At 44.3% G+C, this 21,672-nt stretch overlaps 3 protein-coding genes across 5 annotated transcripts; 2 read left to right on the forward strand and 1 right to left on the reverse strand.

The window, feature by feature from the left end:
- Window positions 1-7: 7 nt before the first annotated feature.
- znf142 (zinc finger protein 142) lies at window positions 8-20,677 on the reverse strand. Of its 2 annotated transcripts, none has more exons than XM_088315911.1 (9): window positions 20,634-20,677; window positions 11,229-11,403; window positions 10,995-11,106; window positions 10,229-10,486; window positions 8,744-9,556; window positions 8,100-8,277; window positions 1,910-4,379; window positions 1,646-1,751; window positions 8-911 (listed from the first exon to the last, which is right to left on the reverse strand). In XM_088315911.1, the coding sequence occupies exons 2-9, from the start codon at window positions 11,400-11,402 to the stop codon at window positions 424-426; spliced, it is 4,599 nt and encodes a 1,532-aa protein (XP_088172037.1). In that variant the 5' UTR covers window position 11,403; window positions 20,634-20,677; the 3' UTR covers window positions 8-423. The 2 variants fall into 2 exon arrangements, with proteins under 2 accessions (XP_088172037.1, XP_088172036.1); XM_088315910.1 differs by lacking the exon at window positions 20,634-20,677 and adding an exon at window positions 11,643-11,867.
- bcs1l (BCS1 ubiquinol-cytochrome c reductase complex chaperone) lies at window positions 12,292-15,452 on the forward strand. Its single transcript, XM_088315921.1, has 7 exons — window positions 12,292-12,800; window positions 13,455-13,594; window positions 13,665-13,859; window positions 13,951-14,014; window positions 14,091-14,263; window positions 14,713-14,830; window positions 14,908-15,452. The coding sequence occupies exons 1-7, from the start codon at window positions 12,481-12,483 to the stop codon at window positions 15,158-15,160; spliced, it is 1,263 nt and encodes a 420-aa protein (XP_088172047.1). The 5' UTR covers window positions 12,292-12,480; the 3' UTR covers window positions 15,161-15,452.
- LOC148323895 (sterol 26-hydroxylase, mitochondrial-like) lies at window positions 16,311-21,595 on the forward strand. 2 transcript variants are annotated; one of them, XM_088315919.1, is made up of 9 exons: window positions 16,311-16,515; window positions 16,884-17,065; window positions 17,338-17,537; window positions 17,769-17,966; window positions 18,313-18,476; window positions 19,125-19,291; window positions 19,459-19,540; window positions 19,750-19,950; window positions 21,002-21,595. In XM_088315919.1, exons 1-9 carry the CDS (start codon window positions 16,318-16,320, stop codon window positions 21,131-21,133), a joined length of 1,524 nt encoding a protein of 507 aa, XP_088172045.1. In that variant the 5' UTR covers window positions 16,311-16,317; the 3' UTR covers window positions 21,134-21,595. The 2 variants fall into 2 exon arrangements, with proteins under 2 accessions (XP_088172045.1, XP_088172046.1); XM_088315920.1 differs by lacking the exon at window positions 21,002-21,595 and adding an exon at window positions 20,238-20,960.
- Window positions 21,596-21,672: the final 77 nt, after the last annotated feature.

A 21,672-nucleotide genomic window follows, 5' to 3' on the forward strand; every position in this document is an offset into this window, starting at 1 on the left:
AACATAGTTTTATGATGATGTGCTGCTCATTTATTCACTGTAAAAAAATATGAACAATTTCAATGACGACTGCTTGACTTTTTTTTTTTTAATAAACTCATACTCACATTTAACCTTTTTGTGATGTTGCGGGTCAAAAGGGCCCATGTTACTATTCAAAAATGCAATACGAAACACAAATTTTATGGCGACCTAGTTCTTTTCTACTTTTTATTTGATGTTTAAAATCAGACCTAGTACCTCCGTCGCTTGATTCCTATATATCATAAAAAGATATATAGAATATTTGTTTTTGCATTTTTCGAAACAATAACATGGGACAAACCGTCATGACAGGAGAGTTTAGAAATTAATTGGTCGACACAAAAGTGGCTCATGTTTTGACTGCAATGTTAAGAAGCGATTTGGAAGATTTCATAGCCTTCAACTCACAGTTTGTCCGATCCTCATTGCTTCTTGATCTCGTTCCTCGTCTGTTCCTCTATTGTTCAGCGTTCCTTGCATGGCCTCCTTCAGGGTGAGGCCACCGCTGTCCAAGTCCCTCAGCACCCCGTGCTCTACAGGCAACCCCGGGTGGTGCCTCTGCAAATGTTTGACCACCTGAAACTTCTGCTTGGCCCGGTATGAGCAGTGACAACAGCGAAAGGGCAGCTGCTCGGTGTGAGTCAGGAAGTGGTGCCTGAGTCCGGCGGGCCAACGGAAGGCCTTGTGGCACACGCCGCAAGTGTACGGCCGCTGGTCGCCGTGCTGCCGCTGGTGGGTCTTCAGGATGAAGCTGGTCTTGAAGGCTTTGCCGCATTTCTCGCAGACGTAGGCCCGCACGTCACAGTGCCGCGTGGTCCGGTGGGCACGGAGGGCGTCCGCTCGGTTGCTGCGGTAGTCGCACTGGTCGCAGGCATACGGCTTCTCTCCTACACCCAAATGACACTTTGGTTTTTGTTTTTCAGAACAAATTCTCATTTGCAATGCCAACTTGGCAGCAGACGGCAAAGTAAAATAAAGCAAAATGACAGAAGACACATTCTCAGAGCATTGAATTGATGGCAAAAGGACCGTTTTGGTCGTGTTATGCTCAGTTGAGACCGAACAGAGAAATCGCATCTCACGGCGTGTCTTGATTCAAACACAAATATGGTATCTTTCTTTTGAAATGCAACAGTCATTAAGAGGGCTTGCAGACAGGCATCTGTCTGACAACATGAGTCGTTGGGTGCAAACTTGCACGTTGATATTGCATTCAAAAAGGTAGTGGTCCTGCCTCAACAATTCAAAAGAGACTGTTTTTGTTATTTGTTGGTGGCCCAAATCATTGAGCCTCTTTGGAATGAATGAAAGTACAAGTTGGGGGATATGTCTTCATGTAGATGGCTTCTCACTCCTCTTACAAGAATTTGTGTCCTCAAAAGAGTGCTACTTCTCTGAGGTGCACGTCTTGACCTGGGGAGGCAGCCCATACGTCAACTAAAACATAAATTCAATTTGTAAATCACCATGACCTAGATGACCGAGAATCAACAACAAACCTTTTCCAGTTATTTTTTTATGCTTAATATTGAATGGCTAGTTCCTAGTCTTACCATTCCCGAGTATTTTTCAAGCAGGGAGCTGAACTTCTATTTCAATTAGTGCCACTTTTGGATCTTACCCGTATGCTTGGTCATGTGGTACTTCAGCTGCGTGGCCCACTTGCATTTGTAGCCGCACTCAGGACAAAGGTACTTTTTCTCTTCTCTGTGAACCCGCATATGAAGCTTGAAGAAGGTACAACATGGAGAGACATAGCTGAGAACAAATGCGTCGAGCTTCGAAAACGGTTTACATTCAATCCTAATTTTGAAACAATGCATCTTTTTCTAGCTGGCTTTTTTCTTGAATTTTAAAATTTCACTTGATCCCACCTTGAGCTTACCTTCAGCCTTGAGGGATCGACGCAGGCATAGGTACAATGTTCACACCTGTACGGCTTCTCCCCCGTGTGTATGCGAACGTGCCAGGTGATCTTGTGCTTGTTGCCGGTCGAGTACTTGCAATCCACGCACTTGTACATGCGCTTGCCTCCGTGCGAACGCAGGTGCTGCTCCAACACCAGTGGGTGGCGACAAGTAAATGCACAGCTTCCACATCGGAGTGGTTTGTCCAAGGTGGACCCTTCCTCATGCTCATCCAAAAGGTGCTGTGCGAGGAGCTGCCTGGTTTTGCCAGCAAAGGAGCAGAGCTGGCACTGGTGAGCGAGGTGAATTCGAAGATGAGTCTCATAGTTTTCTTTGGTCTCGAAAGACTCCTGGTGCTCGCTCCGTTGATGCTTCCTCAACGTGGCCTCGCTGCCGCAAGCGTAGTCGCACCGCTCGCAGGGGAAGCGTGCCCGCTGCCGGTGCGCACGTAAGCGGTGGTTTCTCAGCGCCGCTTCCGAACTGAAGCGGGCCTCGCAATCGGCGCAGTCGTGATTCGAGTCACCCGTGTGACACCTGTGAGTGTGTCGCCTCAAGTCATCCGCCGTGTAACCGCTGTAGTCGCAAAACGTGCAGTGCAGAGCGGGTCGCCTGTCGTGGACGCGTACTTTGTGCTGGCGCAGTTTGGCCGCCGCGCCGAAGCTCTTGTTGCAGACATCGCAGGTGTGTCGTCCGGTTCCTGTGTGAAGGGACTGATGCTCTTCCAAACGGTACCGCCGAGTGGTGGTGAAAGCACAGTAACGGCATGTGTGAGTGGATGAAGTAGCCGTTTGCTTTTGTGCCTTGTGTCCGTCTTGCTCGACGGTAGAGTTCTGATGTAAATGCGTTGGCGTAACAGCACATGTGGAACCCTGGACCTTATTGAGCTCTTCCTGGAGTGCAAACGTATTTCTTTGTCCACCTTCAGGCACACTAGAAGAACCTTCCCCAGACCCGTCCTCAATAGGTGGATTTTCTTTGACGGACACACGAGCCATTGGACTGTATTTTTTCTGTTTTTGGCACCTGGAAATGTGTCGATTTATCGTCGCAAGCTTGACCGAGGAAAAACTGCAAATGTTGCATGAGAATTTCCTGGGATTTTCTACGTTTCTGTGCAGTGAAGCGTGTCCACGTTGACTTGGATTATGCTCTGGATCACTGGATGTCAAGGCATTGTCAACATCTACTTCTGCGGAAATCCTCTTTTGTTGAGAGGAACATTTAGCCCTTCTGAGGTTTTCAGAAGTGTCGTGACCCGTCGTACAGTTGTCTTCCACCTCTGTCGCTCTTTTGCCAATACATTTATGCGGGCAATTCTTGGCAATGTGGCCATCAAGGCCCCGTCTCTGTTTGAACTGGGCACCACAGGCTCGGCATTTGTGACTACGCTGTCTACCATGACACAAAGTCTGCCGGTGGCGCTGAAGAGTCTTCTCATTCTTGGTGACGTAAGAGCACTGGTCACAGCGATAAATGTCTTGAGTTGCCACTGCAAGCATCTGGACTCTGCCATCCAGAATGAGAGCTTCGTCTTGCTTTCTTGAAGGAGTCAAAAGGCAATTGTGGTCCAAAACTTGATTTTTCTCAGGTGGAGATTCTGGAGTTTCATTCTCAGATTCATCGTTACATTTTTCACTCTCATAATGATCAGTCTTTGCTTCGTTTTCTGCCAGGTTTGTTGACAAAAAGATGGCTTCTCTTTCTCTAGCTGAATCGGAGTTGGTGGACGTCATGTGGGCGGTTGCATCCTCGTTTGGCAGAAAACTTGTTTCACAATCAGGGGTCAATGTTGTTAAAACGAGAGTGCAGTATTCCGGACTGGTGTCAGGTGGAGGACTATGCGATCTTCCTTCACAGGTCCTCTCCTTACTCACGACATCTTCAGCATCCAGTAAGGGAACAGCTTCTGAACGAACTTGGGCAGTTTCACTAGCAAACTGATCTACTGGAGCCTCGGGATCAGACTGTTCTGTTGGAATGAGTTGTTTGGTGGACAGCGCAGCTCTTTCATTACGACTCAGCGAGTCCTCTAACATGCTATTCGAGTGCCTTTCCTTCTCTTTTGCTGCGTAATTCTCCAGCCAGGCTTTGTTGCCAGGCACGTACCCGTGAATTTTTCTCTTGTGCAGGAAAAGACTGATGCTACTGAACGAGGAATAAGGACAGAGGGCGCAGAGGTACTGTTTCAGTCTGGTGTGTTTACAGTTCTCGTGGTTCTGAAGGGCTTGCCGGAAACATGTTGTGTATGTGCAGTATTTGCACTTGTGCACAGATGCTTGCTTCCCCTCGACCGAATGTTTGACGAACATGTGATTGCGAAGCTCACATTTGCGTTTGCAGGCATAAGCACAGATCTCGCACATAAGCGATTTGGCCTGATGTCGTAATTTGTGGCTGTTGAGCTGGTCCATGCGGTGGCAACGGTATAGGCACTGATCACACGCAAACCTACAAGAAGAAGAAGGTACGTTAGGCTGTGCACAATTCTGGTTGTTGTTTTTTCATGAAGTGATCGGGAGAACAGATGGACTTTATTACCTCCACGGAACGAGGTTAAGGCCATGACTTAGCGGTTTGTTCATTTTTTGTGCAATTTTCCGCCTTCTTCGTTTATGGTATATCAACTCGGACTTTATTTAGTATATACTCCACTCCACTCCAAAGTATTGGAAGAGTGAGGCCAATTCCTTTAATTTCACTGTAGATTGAAAACAAACAAGATGAACATGAGATGGGGGCTCAACAGTTCAACTTTTATTTACATCTGGATTGGATGTGTAATTTTAAAGACACTAATTCGTAGAAACAAACACATTGCAGTGAAAACGACTGAATGTTTCGTTGTAAACCCTTCACGTGGAATAACTGCCTTAAGTCTGTGACCAATTAACATCACCGACATCAAATTCTCCGACTACTCCTTTCAATCTCCTCTTGAGCAGGAAAACGCACCCTCCTTTGGAGAGGTCTACATCTAAAGACCAACTTGACCCTTTTCTTGTGTTGCCCGTGTGTTTTGGGGTGTAATCTTTTTGCATGATGAATTTTGTTGGTTGAATCTTTACTGTAAATTGGTAGACAAAATATTTGAGTAGACTTCCGAGTTCATTTGGGTGGGTTTAAACAAAAAGATGCTTCAAATGTGTGTATCCGATTCAGATGTAAATACAAACCCCCAGAAAGAGAAGGTCTATGGACATTGGATGCCAATCTAAAAAATGCATTTTCCTCCCTGGAAATTACGCCCATGTGCTCTTTATACCTATTCTTGACTCAAACTGATAAAAAATATATTTGTTCGAGAGAGGTCAAATTTGTGTAAAAAAAATGTAGATCGTGCTTGCAGGGAGTACAATGTGCAGAATGGTTAGTACCAAGCACAATCCCTCAAAAGTATGTGTATATGTGCTATCCTAGTTTATGTGTGCACGTGTATATGCATCAACAATGTATGCATCTTCATTGAACATCAGGAGATCATGTGACACTCTGAAGTATGTACTATAACTCATTTTAAAATCAGAGTACTTACCAGTAAAGAAATTAAACTTGAGTGAAGAGGATAATGTTGAAGAATCGGCTGTGCAGTACGGTGAGGATGACGACGTCGATTTGTATCGTACTGCACAGAAAAGCAGAGCATTTACAGCTCTTCATAAGACGCCTCTTCATCAGGCGCTTCAGGAGGGAGTAGTGCAAAGAGTTCCTTATATTCAGGCGCTTCCTCTGAAGACACTGACGCTGGCTTGTCTTGAGTGATGGGCAATTTCCGCCGCTTTTTCTTCATGGTGCTGAGCATTGTCTTATATGTTTGCATTGCACCATCAATCGCATTTTGGAATTGCAATGCCCGAACCATATAAGGATCCCATGCGTCCGACATTCCTTGAAGGTCCTTTGCTGTTTTCACCATCACTGACAGCCTTTCAAGTGACAAGCCTTCGTCTTTGTCGTCCTCCTCTAATGGATCAGCTTCTTGCTCTGCCTCCTCACTGGCTGGTTTTGTGACATCAGCCAAGTCGGTGTCAGCCATTAGAAAGGGGGTCTCGAGGAGGTCGTTCAAGGCGTCAGAGTTGTAGAAACCTTCCCCTCCTAAAATCTCCGCCAGCTTGACTGCCTTATCCACCGACAAACGTTGAATTTCTTCAGTAGAGAAGCCCTCTCCTTCATGGACGCATTCGGGCCACAGCTTTTTCCAACATGCGTTCACGGTTCCTGGTTTTAACTCCTGTAGACATTTCTGAATGACCTGGAGGGCCGTCGCGATGTTAAACTTCTTCCACAGCTCTCCGACAGAAATTTCCTCTTCGGTACCCCTGGCGTTGAGGATGTGCTGCATGACGTTCCGAGTGTAAAGAGCCTTGAATGTGCGAATGAGGCCTTGATCCAAAGGCTGAATATTAGCGGGCAAAATCTCAATATGCACACCCTCGTAGGACAAATCCAGTGGGTGGCTGCTTGCATTATCCGTGGTCAGGCAAATATTCAAGTCCAATCCTTTTTCGGAGAGGTACAACGTCGCCTGAGGGAGGAAACTTTGATTGAACCACTCGGCCACAAGGGCTTTCGTGAGAGACACCTTCGAATTATGCATCCAGAAGACAGGCAGCAGGTTTTTGTCCTCGCTCTTCAGGGACCGAGGGTTCGCAGATTTGTAGATTAATGCTGGCTTCATCAGGAAACCAGCCGCATTGCAACACATAATCAGCACCACACGATCGTTCTGCCCTTTGAATCCAGGGGCTCTGGCTTCCTCTTTCATAAACATCCTTGTGGGCATCTTCTTCCAGAACAAGCCCGTCCAGTTCATATTAAACACTTGCTCAGGCTTGTAACCTTTCTCTTTGATGAGTGCCTTGAAGGTCTCCGGGTACTTCTTGGCCGCTTCCACATCTGCCGATGCAGATTCCCAATGCGGTGACACACTCTTCAGTTGATATCTCTTCCGGAAGCGGTCAAACCAGCCCTTGCTTGCAAGAAATTCGATGGGTTCTTCTGATGAGGTTGATGGTCCTGGTTGGGGGTTGTTGCTGGTGTCTTCTTTGTCACGTTGGGTGCTTACACCGGCCAATTCCTGGTAAAGTTGTCGGGCCTTCTCCATTATGGCGTTGGTGTTCAAAGGAATGTTCTTCTCCCTGCATTTGGTTATCCACAGAACCAACGCCGACTCCATCCTTACTATGTATTTATTACGTGTATTTACCACCCTTTTCAAGGTTTGGGAGCCATTAATGGCCACCGTACATCGGATGTTGGCCTCCTCCTTCTTGATGGATCGAATGGTCGACTCGTTCAATCCGTAAGAGCGTGCAACTGAGGAAAAAGTCTTCCCGTCGCGGAGCATATTGAGGATCTCGACTTTCTCGTAGAGGGGCATGACCTTCCTCTTGCGTTTGAGCTTTGGGCCAAAAAACACCAAAGGTGCCGAAGGTTTGGGTGACGTCTTAGGGCTTGAAAATAAAGCGTAAAAAAACAAAAACAAAAAAAAACAAATACACTTCACTAATGGAACCATGACATATATGGATGCAAAAATTAAGGAATTGACTTCACTGTTTTAATACTTTTGGGAGGGAGTGTGTTTCACGTGTGTACAGGTGGTCGCCAGTTTAGAGCAGTATTGGCTTGCAACGTTCCGAGGTGACAAACGACACGCAATGAATGAGTTTCCGCAGCGGCTTAGGATGACGTCATGCGTCACAAGAAGGGACACTTGGTTAGCACCGTACTTCTAACATTTTTTTTATTGTTTTTACAACTACGACCTTCAAGTATTTTTTAATGAAATATGTACTTCAATTAAATTAGTACTATTTCAGCACAGGTTAGTGATAGACCTATAAACAAATTTGAGTTACGTTGCCAGCTGTAGAACAGGACTTAGTCCCCCCCCACCCAAAAAAAAATAAATAATATAAAATAATAATAAAAACGGCGTTGTAATTGTCACAATTCTCTTACATCAAAACTAAACTCTGGGTCTGCGTACATAATTATCTCTATTTGACTACTGAGATCCCAGATTATGGATTTATGTCTGGGTGATTTATTTGATGCTCGCTCAAACCTCAACGCAAAAAAACTAAACAAAAAAAAACCGAGGATGCCACGGTATTTTGGAGGGTACATGTGATTAGTTAGCATCTTGCAGAAACAGAAGTGTGCTACCTGAGGTCTCCTGCGTGCTTCCTCATGTGGATGTTCAGGTAGTGCTTCCATTTGGTGATGTATCCACATTCGTCACATATGAAGTTCCTATCGTCCGAGTGTGTGAGCATATGTTTGGAGAGGTAAGACTCGTCTCGGCACCGGAAGTCACACAACTGACACTTGTGGGGCTTCTCACCTTGAATTAAAAAGAAAAAGTGGACATGGATTTCAACACTTCAGCACAGGTTAGTCTTTTTAGTGTCCTCTTCAGCAGGGAAAATGCATATGTCATGGGGTTTAAGTCTGGAGATTGACTTGGCCAGTCTGAAACCTTTTGCCACTGATGAAATGGTTTTTACACCCTGGATTAGTCGTGCTCGGATTGGCTGACATTTACAATTCAAACTCGCATTCAATAGAACATTTTGAGTCTCCAGTGATCCTAATGTGCTTGTTTTTTTGGAATATGGGAAGAAGCTGGAGTATCCAGAGAAAAGCCAACCAAGGAAAGGGGGAAGATGAAAACTCCACGCCGGCGAACGGAAGCCGAGACATGAACCAGGGACCCCTCAACTGTGGCACTGACATGTTAACCACTAGTCTGCCGTTCTGCCAAATTGGAACGAACCCCCCGACCAAAAAAAAAAGTCAACAATCCTCACCACTATGCGTCAGAATGTGTCGACTCAAGGCTCTCTTGTGTGACGTCACGTAGCTGCACTGCGAGCAGCGGTGGATCTTCTCGTTGGCATGCAAGTGTCCAATGTGTCGTTTGAACTCCACTGGGTTGAATGTAGAGAAGTCGCAAAAGTCGCAGCCGAGCTTCTCGCTGCCCGCGTGGCCCTGCCGCTGATGCCGCAGGAAGGCGGCTTTGTTAGAACATGAAAAATCACACTGCGAGCAGTGGTAAGCGAGGTGAGTCTTGAAGTGAGCCACCATGTGCTTCTCGCTGGGAAAGACGGCAACACAGGTGTGATGGCGACATCCTACCGCCGTGATGCCGTGCTCCTCGGCCGAGTGTCGCATGTGAGCCCTGCGCAAATGACTCCGGAAAGGACAACCGTCGTGAAAGCACGCCACCGCCGTTTTGGGTGCTCGGACATGCTTAGTCTTCATGTGAGCCTTCAGCGTCCCGCTCTGTCCAAAACTTTGACCACAAGTGGGACACGGATAGCGGTGGTGCGCTGGGTCCTCTTCCATTTCATCTGCGTGGACGGTGACGAGGTGGCGACGGATGGCGTTCGGCTCCACAGCGGAGTAGTCGCACAAGTGACAATGGTGGGCTTTTTCGCCCGCCTCGCGTAGCTGGTGCACGCGCAATTTGCTCCTGCTGGTGAAGAAGCGCTCGCACGTGGGACACTGCAGACCTGGGTCAGGATTATGCAAATGCAGGTGTTCTTGGAGATGGGAACGCATCTTGAAACAGCGTTGACACTTGTGGCAAACGTGGGTGTCATACACGTGCTCTGCCTCCTCTAGAATGAAATATAAAATATAAAACAAAAAACACAGAACAAGAAAAAAGTTATTGAAAAAAAAACACGGTAGACTTTCCCCAGCAGGAAAATGAAGTTACATCTGTTTTTATGCATGGGCACCTATCTCCAAAAAACAGCGGCCTAAGAGATAGATTCTGGTAAGCAGCACACAATTGACTACTCTGCAAAGTTGGTGGTGGGGGGTATTCATTTGATGGTGTCTGTTGCATGCGCCACAAGCAAATATCTGCTACACAAAACAACAAATAGAATTCGGTGGCTTGGTGATGACGTGCTGCTTCCATCAGGGAAATGAAAATCTCTGGTGTTTCAGAGGGGGCTTTACAATTAGTGCGCAGTGGCTCACTTGCATGACAACAGGCAAATTGCAGCAAGACAAATATCAGATGGTGTTAAGTGTGATCCTTGCATTATTGACAAAACCAATAGATTTTACACAGATCTGATGGGTTAAATTGGGAAATATTTTGCATGTGTCCACAACGTCATAATTTGTTGATCGAGCAATGATATCGTTGACCTCTGATTCAAAATCCTGATTGTGTAAAGCCTAAAAAGCCATGTCTGAAATGTTACGAAGACACCTGGGAACTGTTTTCAATTGTGTTTTTGAAAAAGGACTAACGTGTCTCCTTTACGAGAGCGTACCTTTCGTTGGCGACACAGAGTTGTTTCCATCCAATTTTCTCAGTTTTTTCACACGCCGAACTTGTGTCTTTACTTCTTCATCATCATCATCATCAAGTTCCTTTTCGTTTTCTTCATCTTCTTTGTTTTCGTCTTCTAATACTACTTCTACTTCTGCTTGATCCCCATTTGATATCGCTGAAGACGTGCAATCCAGGTTAGATTGAGTTTTTCTTTTTGGCCTTTTACTGGAGACTTGTGCATTTGTGCATTTACTACCTGAGAGTAAAAAAGAAATTTAATAAATACGAATTTTAAACTTTGTCCACTTGTCATACAGCGTCAACATAATAAACAAATTGCACCTCCCATCGGGGCCAATAAAAGCTGATAAAAATCCCCCAAACACATGTGGCTCCTCACCAACAGAACATAATACCTACAGTGGAACATGGTGGTGTCAGCATTACGCTTTGGAACTGTTTTTGTTCCTATAGACCCTGAGATTTCTGATAGAAAGCAAAATAATTCTACGTATAGCCTACGTGAATTTATCCGGGGTTAATGAGAGGTGTGAGCTGACTCACATTTAACATGACTTGGAATAAGATTGAGAGTACACACTTGTGCAACCAACATTTAGTCGTCACCCAAATTGATTTAGAACAGTGACATGGTGGGAAGTTTTTCAAAGATTTACCTTGGTGTCATCTTTTAATATCACAAAAACTTGGCATTTTAACAGGCCTGTGTATACTTTTTATATCCACTGTGAGTTTGCACTTACTTTTGAAACTGCGTAAGCGTCTCTCTGAGAAGTTACAAGTGGGCCGGCCACCATCTGCAACATTCTGCCCGATTGTTTCACATTTATCAGGTCCCATCATCTCCAACAGTCCCTGAAACAAAAATAAACAGTGTTGGTTTATTAATAGCAAAAAACAAAACATGCGGTCCCATCTAAACATGAGACCTAAAACAATAAGTGAAAATACTTAAAGAAAAGTTTAAAATGACATACTTTATAGGTCATCCTTATTTCCGTCTCCTTCTTCTTTATGTACCGTACTGTACTCTCGTTTAATTCGTAATGGCGGGCAACCTCTGCACAACTTTTACCTCCTTTGAGCATATCCAGGAGGTTGATCTTCTCGTGGTGAGGCAGAACCCTTTTAAGTCGGCGCACGGCTGGCATCCTACACGTCACAGAAACATCGCAAAAACGTGGAAACTGAGGATTTGTTTTCCAGTATGTTAGAAAAGTGATTTCGCGAATGGCGGGGGTTGGATTAAAATACTGTATTTACTGTAGCTGCTCCATGTAGTAGGTCGTAACTCTGTAATACTATTTTTTTTTACCAGACTATAGTTGTTGTATAATACGAAACTTGACTCACTCGAAACGTAAAAATCATATTTAGGCCACGTTACTTACTTGGTACAGTAATAACAACTTGTCTCCAACGTCAGCGTTAGCAATGCTATATCATTAGTTTCTTGTGATTTTAGGGCAGCGAAATGCTGCAAATGTTTCCAATAGTAAAAAAGGTTAGCGCATTAAACGGTAAATGTACTCGTCGTGATAAATTATGTTGTTTCTCGTTGAATGAAAACGAAATGCGGGAGTCCATTAAAATAGCGTTCGATTTTAAGAAAAACATGACGGCAATACCCAGTCGGAAGTTTGTATAAAGAACACCGGAAATGCAAGTGGACACGTGCGCCTAATCGAATTTGTTTTCCAGTCAATAAATGAAATCCAATTAAATATTTTTGAATTTTAAAAGTTTTAACAACGAAAATTTATTATTCACACATATTTATAACTAATTACATTAAATTAAACGAGGACTTAATGACAACACGTATCGGAACCTTTTTCTAAGAGATAGATGCCCAGTCGGAAGATTATATAACAAACGCGGTATGTATTTATTTATTGAGTGATTTATGTATTTTTACGTCAGCACCGAAGGATGACATATTTGTTGGGTAACATAGAGCGGAAAAAATAAAGCTCGGCGGGCCATGGTATCCAGTTTTATAACCCTGAAATGACAAGCGAACTGGCGGAATGCGTAATCCGTCACTTCCGTTTGTGTCGCGGCACTTCCGCAATAGGTTTCGATACGACGAGTGGATGGGTTATTATGTTCTTGAATATTCAATTGAACATCACCAACCTCATTGCCGGACACGAAGAAACCTACAAATAACACTCAGCTATCCTAAAACAATGTTAGTGAGAGATTGATTGTGTACATAAATTCAACATGCCACTGTCAGACATTCTGGACAATCTGAAGGACAACCCCTACTTCGGGGCTGGCTTTGGACTGGTGGGGGTCGGAACTGCCTTGGCGTTGGCCAGGAAAGGAGCCCAGGTGGGGATGGTGTTTTTCCGCAGGCATTACATGATCACCCTGGAGGTACCCAGCAAGGACAAGAGCTACCACTGGCTTCTGAGTTGGATCACCAAGCACGCAACTCGAACTCAGCACCTGAGCGTGGAGACGTCCTACATGGCGCACGAGAGCGGACGTGTCCAAACGCAGTTTGACTTTCATCCCAGCCCTGGGAACCACATTATCTGGTCAGCACCAAATATATATCCTTGGCCTCCAAAACATCCATTTGCGATATCAAAGAAGAAAGGCATCTTTTCCCCAGTTAAAGGTTTCAATGAATAAAGTTGTATTTTTGAAGCTCAAACTTAAAATATGCCTTTGTTTCGTTGCTGAACTTAAATGTTATGACTATCTTGGAAAAACTATGACTTCATTCACGATAGAATATGACTCCATCCTGACGGACTACATCTTTGTTCTTGGAAAGCAGGGGTGTCAGACTCAATTTTGTTGACGTGCCACATCGTAGTTCTGGTTTCCCTCAGAGGGCCGTTATGACTATGAACCCATCTAAATGTATGATCACCTTACGTTATCACATGCACACAACAAATTGATAAAAATACAGTTTTGAAGTCAGAAGCCAGTCAGTAATTGTTTGTTCAACAATTCTTCAATTTATTTTAAAAGGGGAGGATTGGTAACAAATGGCAATATCTCATATCTCGATGATGTTAAAAAAGAAGAAAATGTGCTCGGAACAGGAAGTTGACGCACATAAAATGAAGTTGTGGGCCAGATCTGGCTCTCGGGCCTTGAGTTTGACACCTGTGTTGTAATTTTTTTTCTTCTTTGAAACAATACAACTCTATTCCAACATTACAAATGGTGTTGTGCAGGTATGGTCACAAGTGGATCAGGGTGGAGCGGACCAGAGAGAAACAAATGATTGACATGCACACGGGCACGCCGTGGGAGTCCGTCACATTCACAGCATTGGGCCGGGACCGAAAAGTCTTCTTCAATATTTTACAAGAAGGTAAACAACAGAGTCGTACCGTCACATCACGACCGCTCGATGTTCAACGAGGCTCCCGTCACCTTCTCAGCCAGGGAGCTGGCGTTGAAGCAGGAAGAAGGACGCACAGTGATGTACACGGCCATGGGCGCAGAGTGGCGGCCCTTTGGGTTTCCACGGCGACGCAGACCCCTCAGCTCCGTGGTGCTGGAGGCGGGCGTGGCCGAAAAGATCGTGGATGATGTGAAGGAGTTTATTGGGAATCCCAAGTGGTACACAGATCGCGGTAAATGATCGACGATTCATCCACCTGACACCAATTTCATTGATCAACATTGGATGGACAAGACATCCACTTTGTATTTTTTGGCCCACAGGCATCCCATACAGGAGAGGATATCTCTTGTATGGACCCCCAGGATGCGGGAAAAGCAGCTTTATGTGAGTGTTCTTTGGATTTTTATTCTTAACTGACATTGTCTTTTTTTTTTTTGCAACACACCCGTTTGTGTTTCAGCACGGCTCTGGCCGGCGAGCTGGGCTACAGCATCTGTTTGATGAGTCTGAGTGACCGCTCGCTCTCGGACGATCGTCTCAACCACCTGCTGAGCGTGGCACCGCAACAAAGTATCGTTCTGTTGGAGGACGTGGACGCCGCCTTTGTTAGCCGAGAGCTGCTTCCCACAGAGAGTATGTCCCTCTCATCCTAAACTTTGTCGGTAACTCTGCATGAGATCTGGTTGTCATGTTGGTTACACCATGACCAAAAACTCATCCATTTTTTGTGACTTCACCTGCCGAAGCAGCCATACACTGCCTGCAAAAGCTCGTGTCAAATAAACAATACTTATTAACCATATTTAGCAAGCGTTAGAGAAGAATCCGGTAGTCCTGAAGACGACGCGTTAAAAATAAATTAATTAAAAAAAGCTCTCAATAGTGACAGCTGGAAAATGTGTTTCACATATCCGCACAAAATAAGCAAAAATATTGCGGTATGGCGATTAAAATTACTGCTCTAAGTTGTCTTTTTTATTGATTACTATAAATAAACATTTTCTTTCATTGAACACAATTTATTTTCTCCGCTCAATTGTCGAGATTATGTTTTGATTTTGAAATTGCCATTCCCACAACAGATCCTTTAGCCTACCAGGGAATGGGAAGGCTGACTTTCAGTGGCCTGCTGAACGCTCTGGATGGAGTGGCTTCATCCGAGGCCAGAATTGTATTCATGACCACCAACTACATTGACAGGTACGCGTGGAGAGAAAAAAAAATAAATAAATAAAAGTACATTTTGGAAATGTAACAATCTTTTTGCACGCACACAGGTTAGATTCCGCGCTAATCCGGCCAGGTCGTGTGGACCTCAAGCAGTATATCGGCCATTGTACCCACTGGCAGCTCAGCCAGATGTTTGGACGCTTCTATCCGGATCAGGCCATCTCGGAGAGCCAACGTTTTGCCACGTGCGCGCTGGCGGCCCGCACGGAGATCAGCGCCGCTCAGGTGCAAGGACACTTTCTGCTGCACAAAATGGACCCTGCGGCATCGATAGAAAACGTCACCCAAATAAAGGAATAACAGGGCTGGATACATTTTTTTTTAGGACAAACTTAAGGAAGGAAAAGGATAAATGGAATGTCAGTCTCTACTTTGGCTATTGAGGAACAAACACGATCGCTTGATCATGTCAAGAAGCAAGCTCGGTCCTGTAATAACATTTTGCGCAGTTTTTATGCACTTTTTGTGTTTCCACGTTTTGCTTTGTTTTTTGTTAAATGCCATTGATGATTCAACTGTTTAATCTCAACTGTTGATATATTTTCAATCATGGTTTGCCACTTGTCTACCATAAACTAAAAAACTGAAAGTATTTTTAAATCCTGATTTCTGATTTGGGTAATCTACGATACACACAAACACACACTGATAATCTGTCCTGATTTTATCGCCCCCATCCTGCCTCCGATCAAAGAAAGAAAAGACCAGATTCCAGAGTGATTCGCCTGTGGCGTGTGCAACATTCATGACGAACATAATCTTTGCTATAATATGCTCAGTCATCGTGTGTTTTATTTTTAATCCTCTGCTAATAACGACCCACAATAGTGCCGTACTGATGAGCTGAGAGGAGTTGAAACCTCTCAATGAACAAAACATCCGTCTGAATGTCTTACACTGCCCCCAGGTGGCCAAGGCAGAAAGTAGCACAAATAGCATTCAATTGATTCAGTGTGACAAAAATGCTTTTATTCTTATTTTGTCATTAAAATTTATTTCCAACTTTTATATAATAATATATAATTTGAGATGAGTGTGTTTGTGGTTTTAAGTGCTCTTTCTAAAATGGCCAAAGTCCTGTCAAAAAAAAAAAAAAGTGTCGGGGACAAGCTAAGCTTAGCCTGTGTTGTTCGTGCAAGTATGGAGAGTCTTCACTGCAGTTGTAATTTTTTTCTCTGTTAATTAAATAATTAAAAAGCAAAATCAAATCATCTGCCATCCATTTACTTTCAGGGATAAATTGTAAGATTAGTTTAAAGTAATGTTGTCGTCAGTACAGGAAAATTTTTGGGTGGCTCGACAATTTTGAAATCTGTTTTTGTCCAGCTTAGAACCTTCACTCGATCGGTCACTTCTGGGCTAGCCGAGAAGGGTTAAACTTTGTCTGGATTGGCCCCTCCCTTTCAGCGCTTGGCTGTAATAGAAACTGCCGAGCATAAAACTATTTTCGACTCGTCATGGCCGCTGCACGCATGTTGCAGAGGAGCCGGCTCGCCGTGGCTCGAATCGTCTGCAGACGATCGAGGAGTACGTCCTCCAACCCGGGCGCTCTGGAGAAGCCGAGGACGGTGTCGGACCTGCCGCACGTCAGCGCCTTGGAGTTTCTCTACCGGATGGTCTTTCAGGGCTTCTACAGCCGGGTGCATGAGCTTCAGGTACAATATGCTCACACTTTTGCATGACTTGAGATATTTTGAAAAAAAAAAAAAATGGCCAATAATTTTGGTCATCGTCTTTGAGACTTTTTTTATTCGGCCTTTTAATGACACAAACGTCCACCCAATTTTGTTTAGATTGATGAAACTGATGTGGGCTATAATCCCCCCCCCCTAACTAATAAAGTACATTCCCTGGAATTGGCCCAGAATATCCGTTTAAAAAAAATGGCAGACTTGCTTTTCATTTTCAGACATGGGCCCTTGAGACTTGAAAGCCGAGATGTTTGAGAATTCCTTCATTGGTTGAACAGAACTTGAATGCGCAAACACAGATTGGTCTTTTCCCACTTGTGCTCACTCATCAGCTGTACGAAAAGCAACTCTACGGGCCCATCTACAGAGACGGCATGATGTCCGTGTCGCTGAACAGCCCCAAGCTGCTGGAGCAAGTCTTGCGAAGCGACGAAAAGTTCCCTTGCCGAGGAGACATGTCTTTCTGGAAGGATTATCGGGACTTAAAAGGATTCGGCTACGGGCCTTTCACAGTGTAAGCACACTCGAGACGCAAGACGCGATTCCATTGCACTGCAATGCGATCCTGTTCCCTCGGGGCCAAAGCAACAGGTTATAAAATGAGCAAAGTCCGGTCACGTGAGCGCGTACTATAAATTCAGGGACACAAGTCGTGCCAAATAGGAATGAAATGAATACAACCAGAACAGATAAGGTCTGGACAATAATTGACTTTGGGAAAGTTGGTTTTTTTTCCCGCCGTGACCTAACAGGAGGGTTGATGTGTTTTTTTGTTTGTGTTCCAAGAGAGGGGGAGAGCTGGTACAAGCTGCGGGCGGCCTTGAACAAGCGCATGATGCACCCCAAAGACTCGGCTCGATATTGCGGAATTCTCAACGCTGTGGTTGCCGACTTCGTGGCCCGACTTGGCTATTTGCGCCGCTGCAGCCCCACCGGAGATTTGGTGATGAATTTGGCCAATGAGTTCCATCGCTTTTCACTCGAAGGTTTTGTCTGCACTTGAGCACCCGTCTATTCACGTTTTTGCTATTCACGGTTTTTTCTGTGGAATCAATCCTGAAAAAACGCCCCAATTTTTAAAAGTCGACACACCCTTGTTCAAGCGCAAAGATTTTGTGAAAATTTCGCAATCTTTCCCCGCCCCCCCCCAAGAGACATCTGAAAAATGTGGTTGGCTCCATAAAGATCGAGAAAACACCAACTTTTTGTCATGTTAGGTATCGCCACAATATTGTTTGAGACCCGACTGGGCGCCCTGGAAAAGGACATTCCGGCAGGTACGCAGCAATTTATCGACGCCATCGCCAAAATGTTTTCCAACAGTCTGGCCGTGGCGGTCTTGCCCAAGTGGAGCCGCCATTTGCTTCCGTACTGGGGACGCTACATCGACGGATGGGACGGCATCTTCAGCTTTGGTAAGTTGTGAAGCGTGACCGTCAACGACCTCATCAAAAGTCGACATGCACGAAGAACCTTGAGAAAATGGTTTGTCTTAACTTCGAGATAGCGCTCTTGTTTTCATGCACAAAAGTTAAAAAAAAAAATAATCCATGTGTGTCATAAGATACACGAAAAAAGTCTTCCACACCCATGTCTAAAATTACAAAGGACATTGTCCATTTCAGTTGGCAGTTGCCATTTTGAATAAATTCTACAAATTGCGTCTTGACCAACTTGTTAAGACGTTTAATGACCATGAGGAGGACTTGTCATGAAAAAAAAGCTTCAAAAGAAACTTGTGCATCTCTGCCTTGAATTTAGCCAAACCGTTGATTGACAAGAAGCTCGACGACATTCGGCAGCGCCTTGACCGCAACCAGGAGGTGGAGGGAGAGTACCTGACATACTTGTTGTCAAACGGCGAGATGGAAACCAAAGACGTGTACGGCAGCATAGCCGAGCTTCTCTTAGCCGGAGTGGACACGGTAATTTTTCTAAATTTAATATTGAAACTGCAAATGAGGTTCCTGTGACTTCAATTGAATATTTGTAAATTACAATGTAGTTGCATTTTAAGCTTTAGAAGTGTTTGTTTACTCACATTTATACAGACAAACTTTTACAACTCTTATTGTGCGTGTACCGTAGTTTGAGGGTTCATAGAATAATTTGCAGTAAGTCATGGATTTTTTTTTTCTTTTTTTTTTTAAAGTTCAAGCTTATGAGCTCCCCATCTTTGATTTGGACCAATAAAAGCCTTAAATGTAATTATTAATGAATTATAAACTAATCATCATAATTGTTTTAAATTTAAAGTTTAATTTGGTCAAGTTCATTTCTATTAAACAGCTTGTTAATTATTACATTCAGACATTCCGAAAAAATACTTCTTACAGCAGTCCAAATCATAGTTTTAAAATAAAACAATTGATAAAATGTCAAAAAACCTCACAGTACTTAAGCTTGGTGAGGCAATAGTTTCAAAACAAATATAAAATTGGGTGTTAAAACTCAAATCCAAATGAATTTCCCTCCGCATGCGCCATCATTCCAATCCAGTACGAACATTAAAAGCTAATCGTACACGTTCCTGTCAAGTAATCCCCATGTTGTTTTTGCACTTTGCGGTCTAGACGGCCAACACTCTGACGTGGACTTTGCACCTGCTGTCCCGGTACCCCCAAATCCAGGAGAAGCTTCATAAAGAAGTGTCGGCGTTAAAATCAACTAATGGGACGCCGTCTGCAGGCGACTTTGCCCACCTGCCGTATTTAAAAGCCGTCATCAAGGAAGCGTTGAGGTACGGACGGGACTTTGGATTTTTTTTCAAAGAGACCAAATTGTTTGCCTATGCCGTCAAATGTGGGTTAAACTTTAACTATTTCTTGGATTCTCCTTGAAAAAGGTTTGAGGTGTCACTAGGCCATTGCTTACACTTTGAATTGTTGCAATTTTTTTTCTTTCCAGGATGTATCCAGTGGTTCCTCTTAATGCAAGGGTCATGAGTGAAAAGAGTATCGATCTTGGTGGATATCACTTTTCCAAAAATGTACGTCTTACTCAGATTCAGATTCTCTTGTGATACATGACATACATTTCAATTTTGAATTAGGTATGCACTTTTTTTTTTTTTTTCAAATTTCATGGCCTCTTAAATTATGGGATCCCCAGTTCGAGAACCCTGCTCGAGTGCCTTTATATTCTGTCCTTCAGTTCCCTGCATTGCTGCCAAGAATGGTATCTCTATTTTCTCGTCAGACAGTTTTTGCGTTTTGCCACTACGCCATGAGCCATGACGAGGAAACCTTCCCGGAGCCGTTCACCTTTAAGCCAGAGCGCTGGCTCCGCGACGGCCGAGTAAGACCTAACGCTTTCGGTTCCATCCCGTTTGGCTACGGCGTAAGAAGCTGCGTCGGGCGCAGGATTGCAGAGCTGGAGATGTACCTGGTCGTATTTCAAGTGAGTGACTTCCACCCATCCACTCTCTGTTTTGATCATGCTCGCTCGGACCGCAAGTGAGCTGGAGCCTATCCTAGTTGACTTTGGGCGATAAGCGGGTCCATCCTGATCCATTTTCCGAGCACATAAATGTGACGGGCCACTCCTGGTGTGGCGATCTGTAGCACCACGTCGCTGTCGCTCCGACACACCACGGACACTCAAACAACCTTCCTTGGAATACAATTCAATTCTACAACTACTTGCAGTAATAAAAAGACAAAGAAAATATTCTCTCTCACTCACAGAGTGTCCCTGAATGCATCACACGCAGCGGAACGTGACCACGCCATACCGCGAACGGCGGCAGCGCTCAACTGCGAGCTCGCGCAAGTACACTCAAACGAATGAAAAACACGTAAAAAACAAGATACAACAAAACAGAAAAGGCAATCACATCACCTACAATACAATGTGGCTCGAGCGAGAGCGAAGTCGCAACCAGCTCGTGACAGTCGGCACAACACACGAGTATTCACAAATCGATTCAACAGAAGTCGACATAAGACCACTTTAACAACAGTACAGAAATGATGTGGGCTCATGGCGATCAACGGAACTACTTGAGCGCACAACAGCAGCAGAAAAGAACCAAATCATAATATAATGTGCATATGTCGGACTATCAACGAGATGCGACTCACCACTGTGCAATCGTCGTCGCTCGAACTGACACCACGAGATGCAGGTGCCAAACTGTGTGCCGCTGCGTCACTTCCGCCATCATTTAACAATGTATATATTTTACTCAGTTACTTGTTGACAAAAAAAAAAAAAATCCCACACACGTTCACACCTACGGGCAGAAGGTGATGCTAATAAGATGATGATAAGCAATGTTTCTTTAGATTGTTTTTTTTTTTCTTGCACTTTTATATGCATTTGCCTCGGGGCAACTCAAGATCTTTTTTTGCTGCAGGTGAGGGGAATTCTGCTTCAGATGATTCTAAATTGCTTTAAAAAAAAGTTAGTCATTGATGAGTACAACATTATTTTCTGCTTTGAATTTCAGATAATCAGGATGTTTGAGATCACACCAGACCCCAACGTTGGCGAGGTGAAATGTCTCAACCGCACCGTTCTCATTCCAGACCGACTCATCAGTCTTCATTTTGTGGATAGAGGATATGAAAAGCCAGCCTAAAAAATGGCTTGTCTGATGAATATACAGTAATGTTACAAGGGAAGGGGACCGAGCACTGCCATGAAGACCGAAAAAGTGCCAGCAATTGATTGCCGTCCCCTCCACTTGAAAATCTAAAGATGCCACATACTTCCTTGACACTCACTTTGGTGCCATCTTGAAACATTCACAAAAAGAGCACAAAAAAATGCAAATCTGAGAGTTTCTCAGCGAACAGTCAAGGATGGGGTCCACTGGGGCACAAAAGCATACTGGGAATAAGTGTGTGTGTGTGTGTGGGGGGGGGAGTCCCTGTATTGGAAGGAAAACAAAGTATGGCCACCATCATGCCCTAACATTTATCCCATTGAGAATCTCTAGACTGTCAATGTAAGCTTTACATCCTTAAAATAGTTGGACTTGCAGTCTATGTGGGTTTGTGTACAAACCCCCCCAGTTTAAAATAAAGTTGAGTCAAGTGTGTGTGTGCACATCCTGTCCAGTTTGATGAGCAGCAGAGCCCGGAATTTGAGTAAAGAAAAACAGCTTTCCGCAAAGAC

This window comes from Idiotropiscis lumnitzeri, chromosome 14 (assembly GCF_059441095.1).
Source record: "Idiotropiscis lumnitzeri isolate Australia: NSW breed Sydney's pygmy pipehorse chromosome 14, RoL_Ilum_1.0, whole genome shotgun sequence".
Classification (NCBI taxonomy): Eukaryota; Metazoa; Chordata; class Actinopteri; order Syngnathiformes; family Syngnathidae; genus Idiotropiscis; species Idiotropiscis lumnitzeri.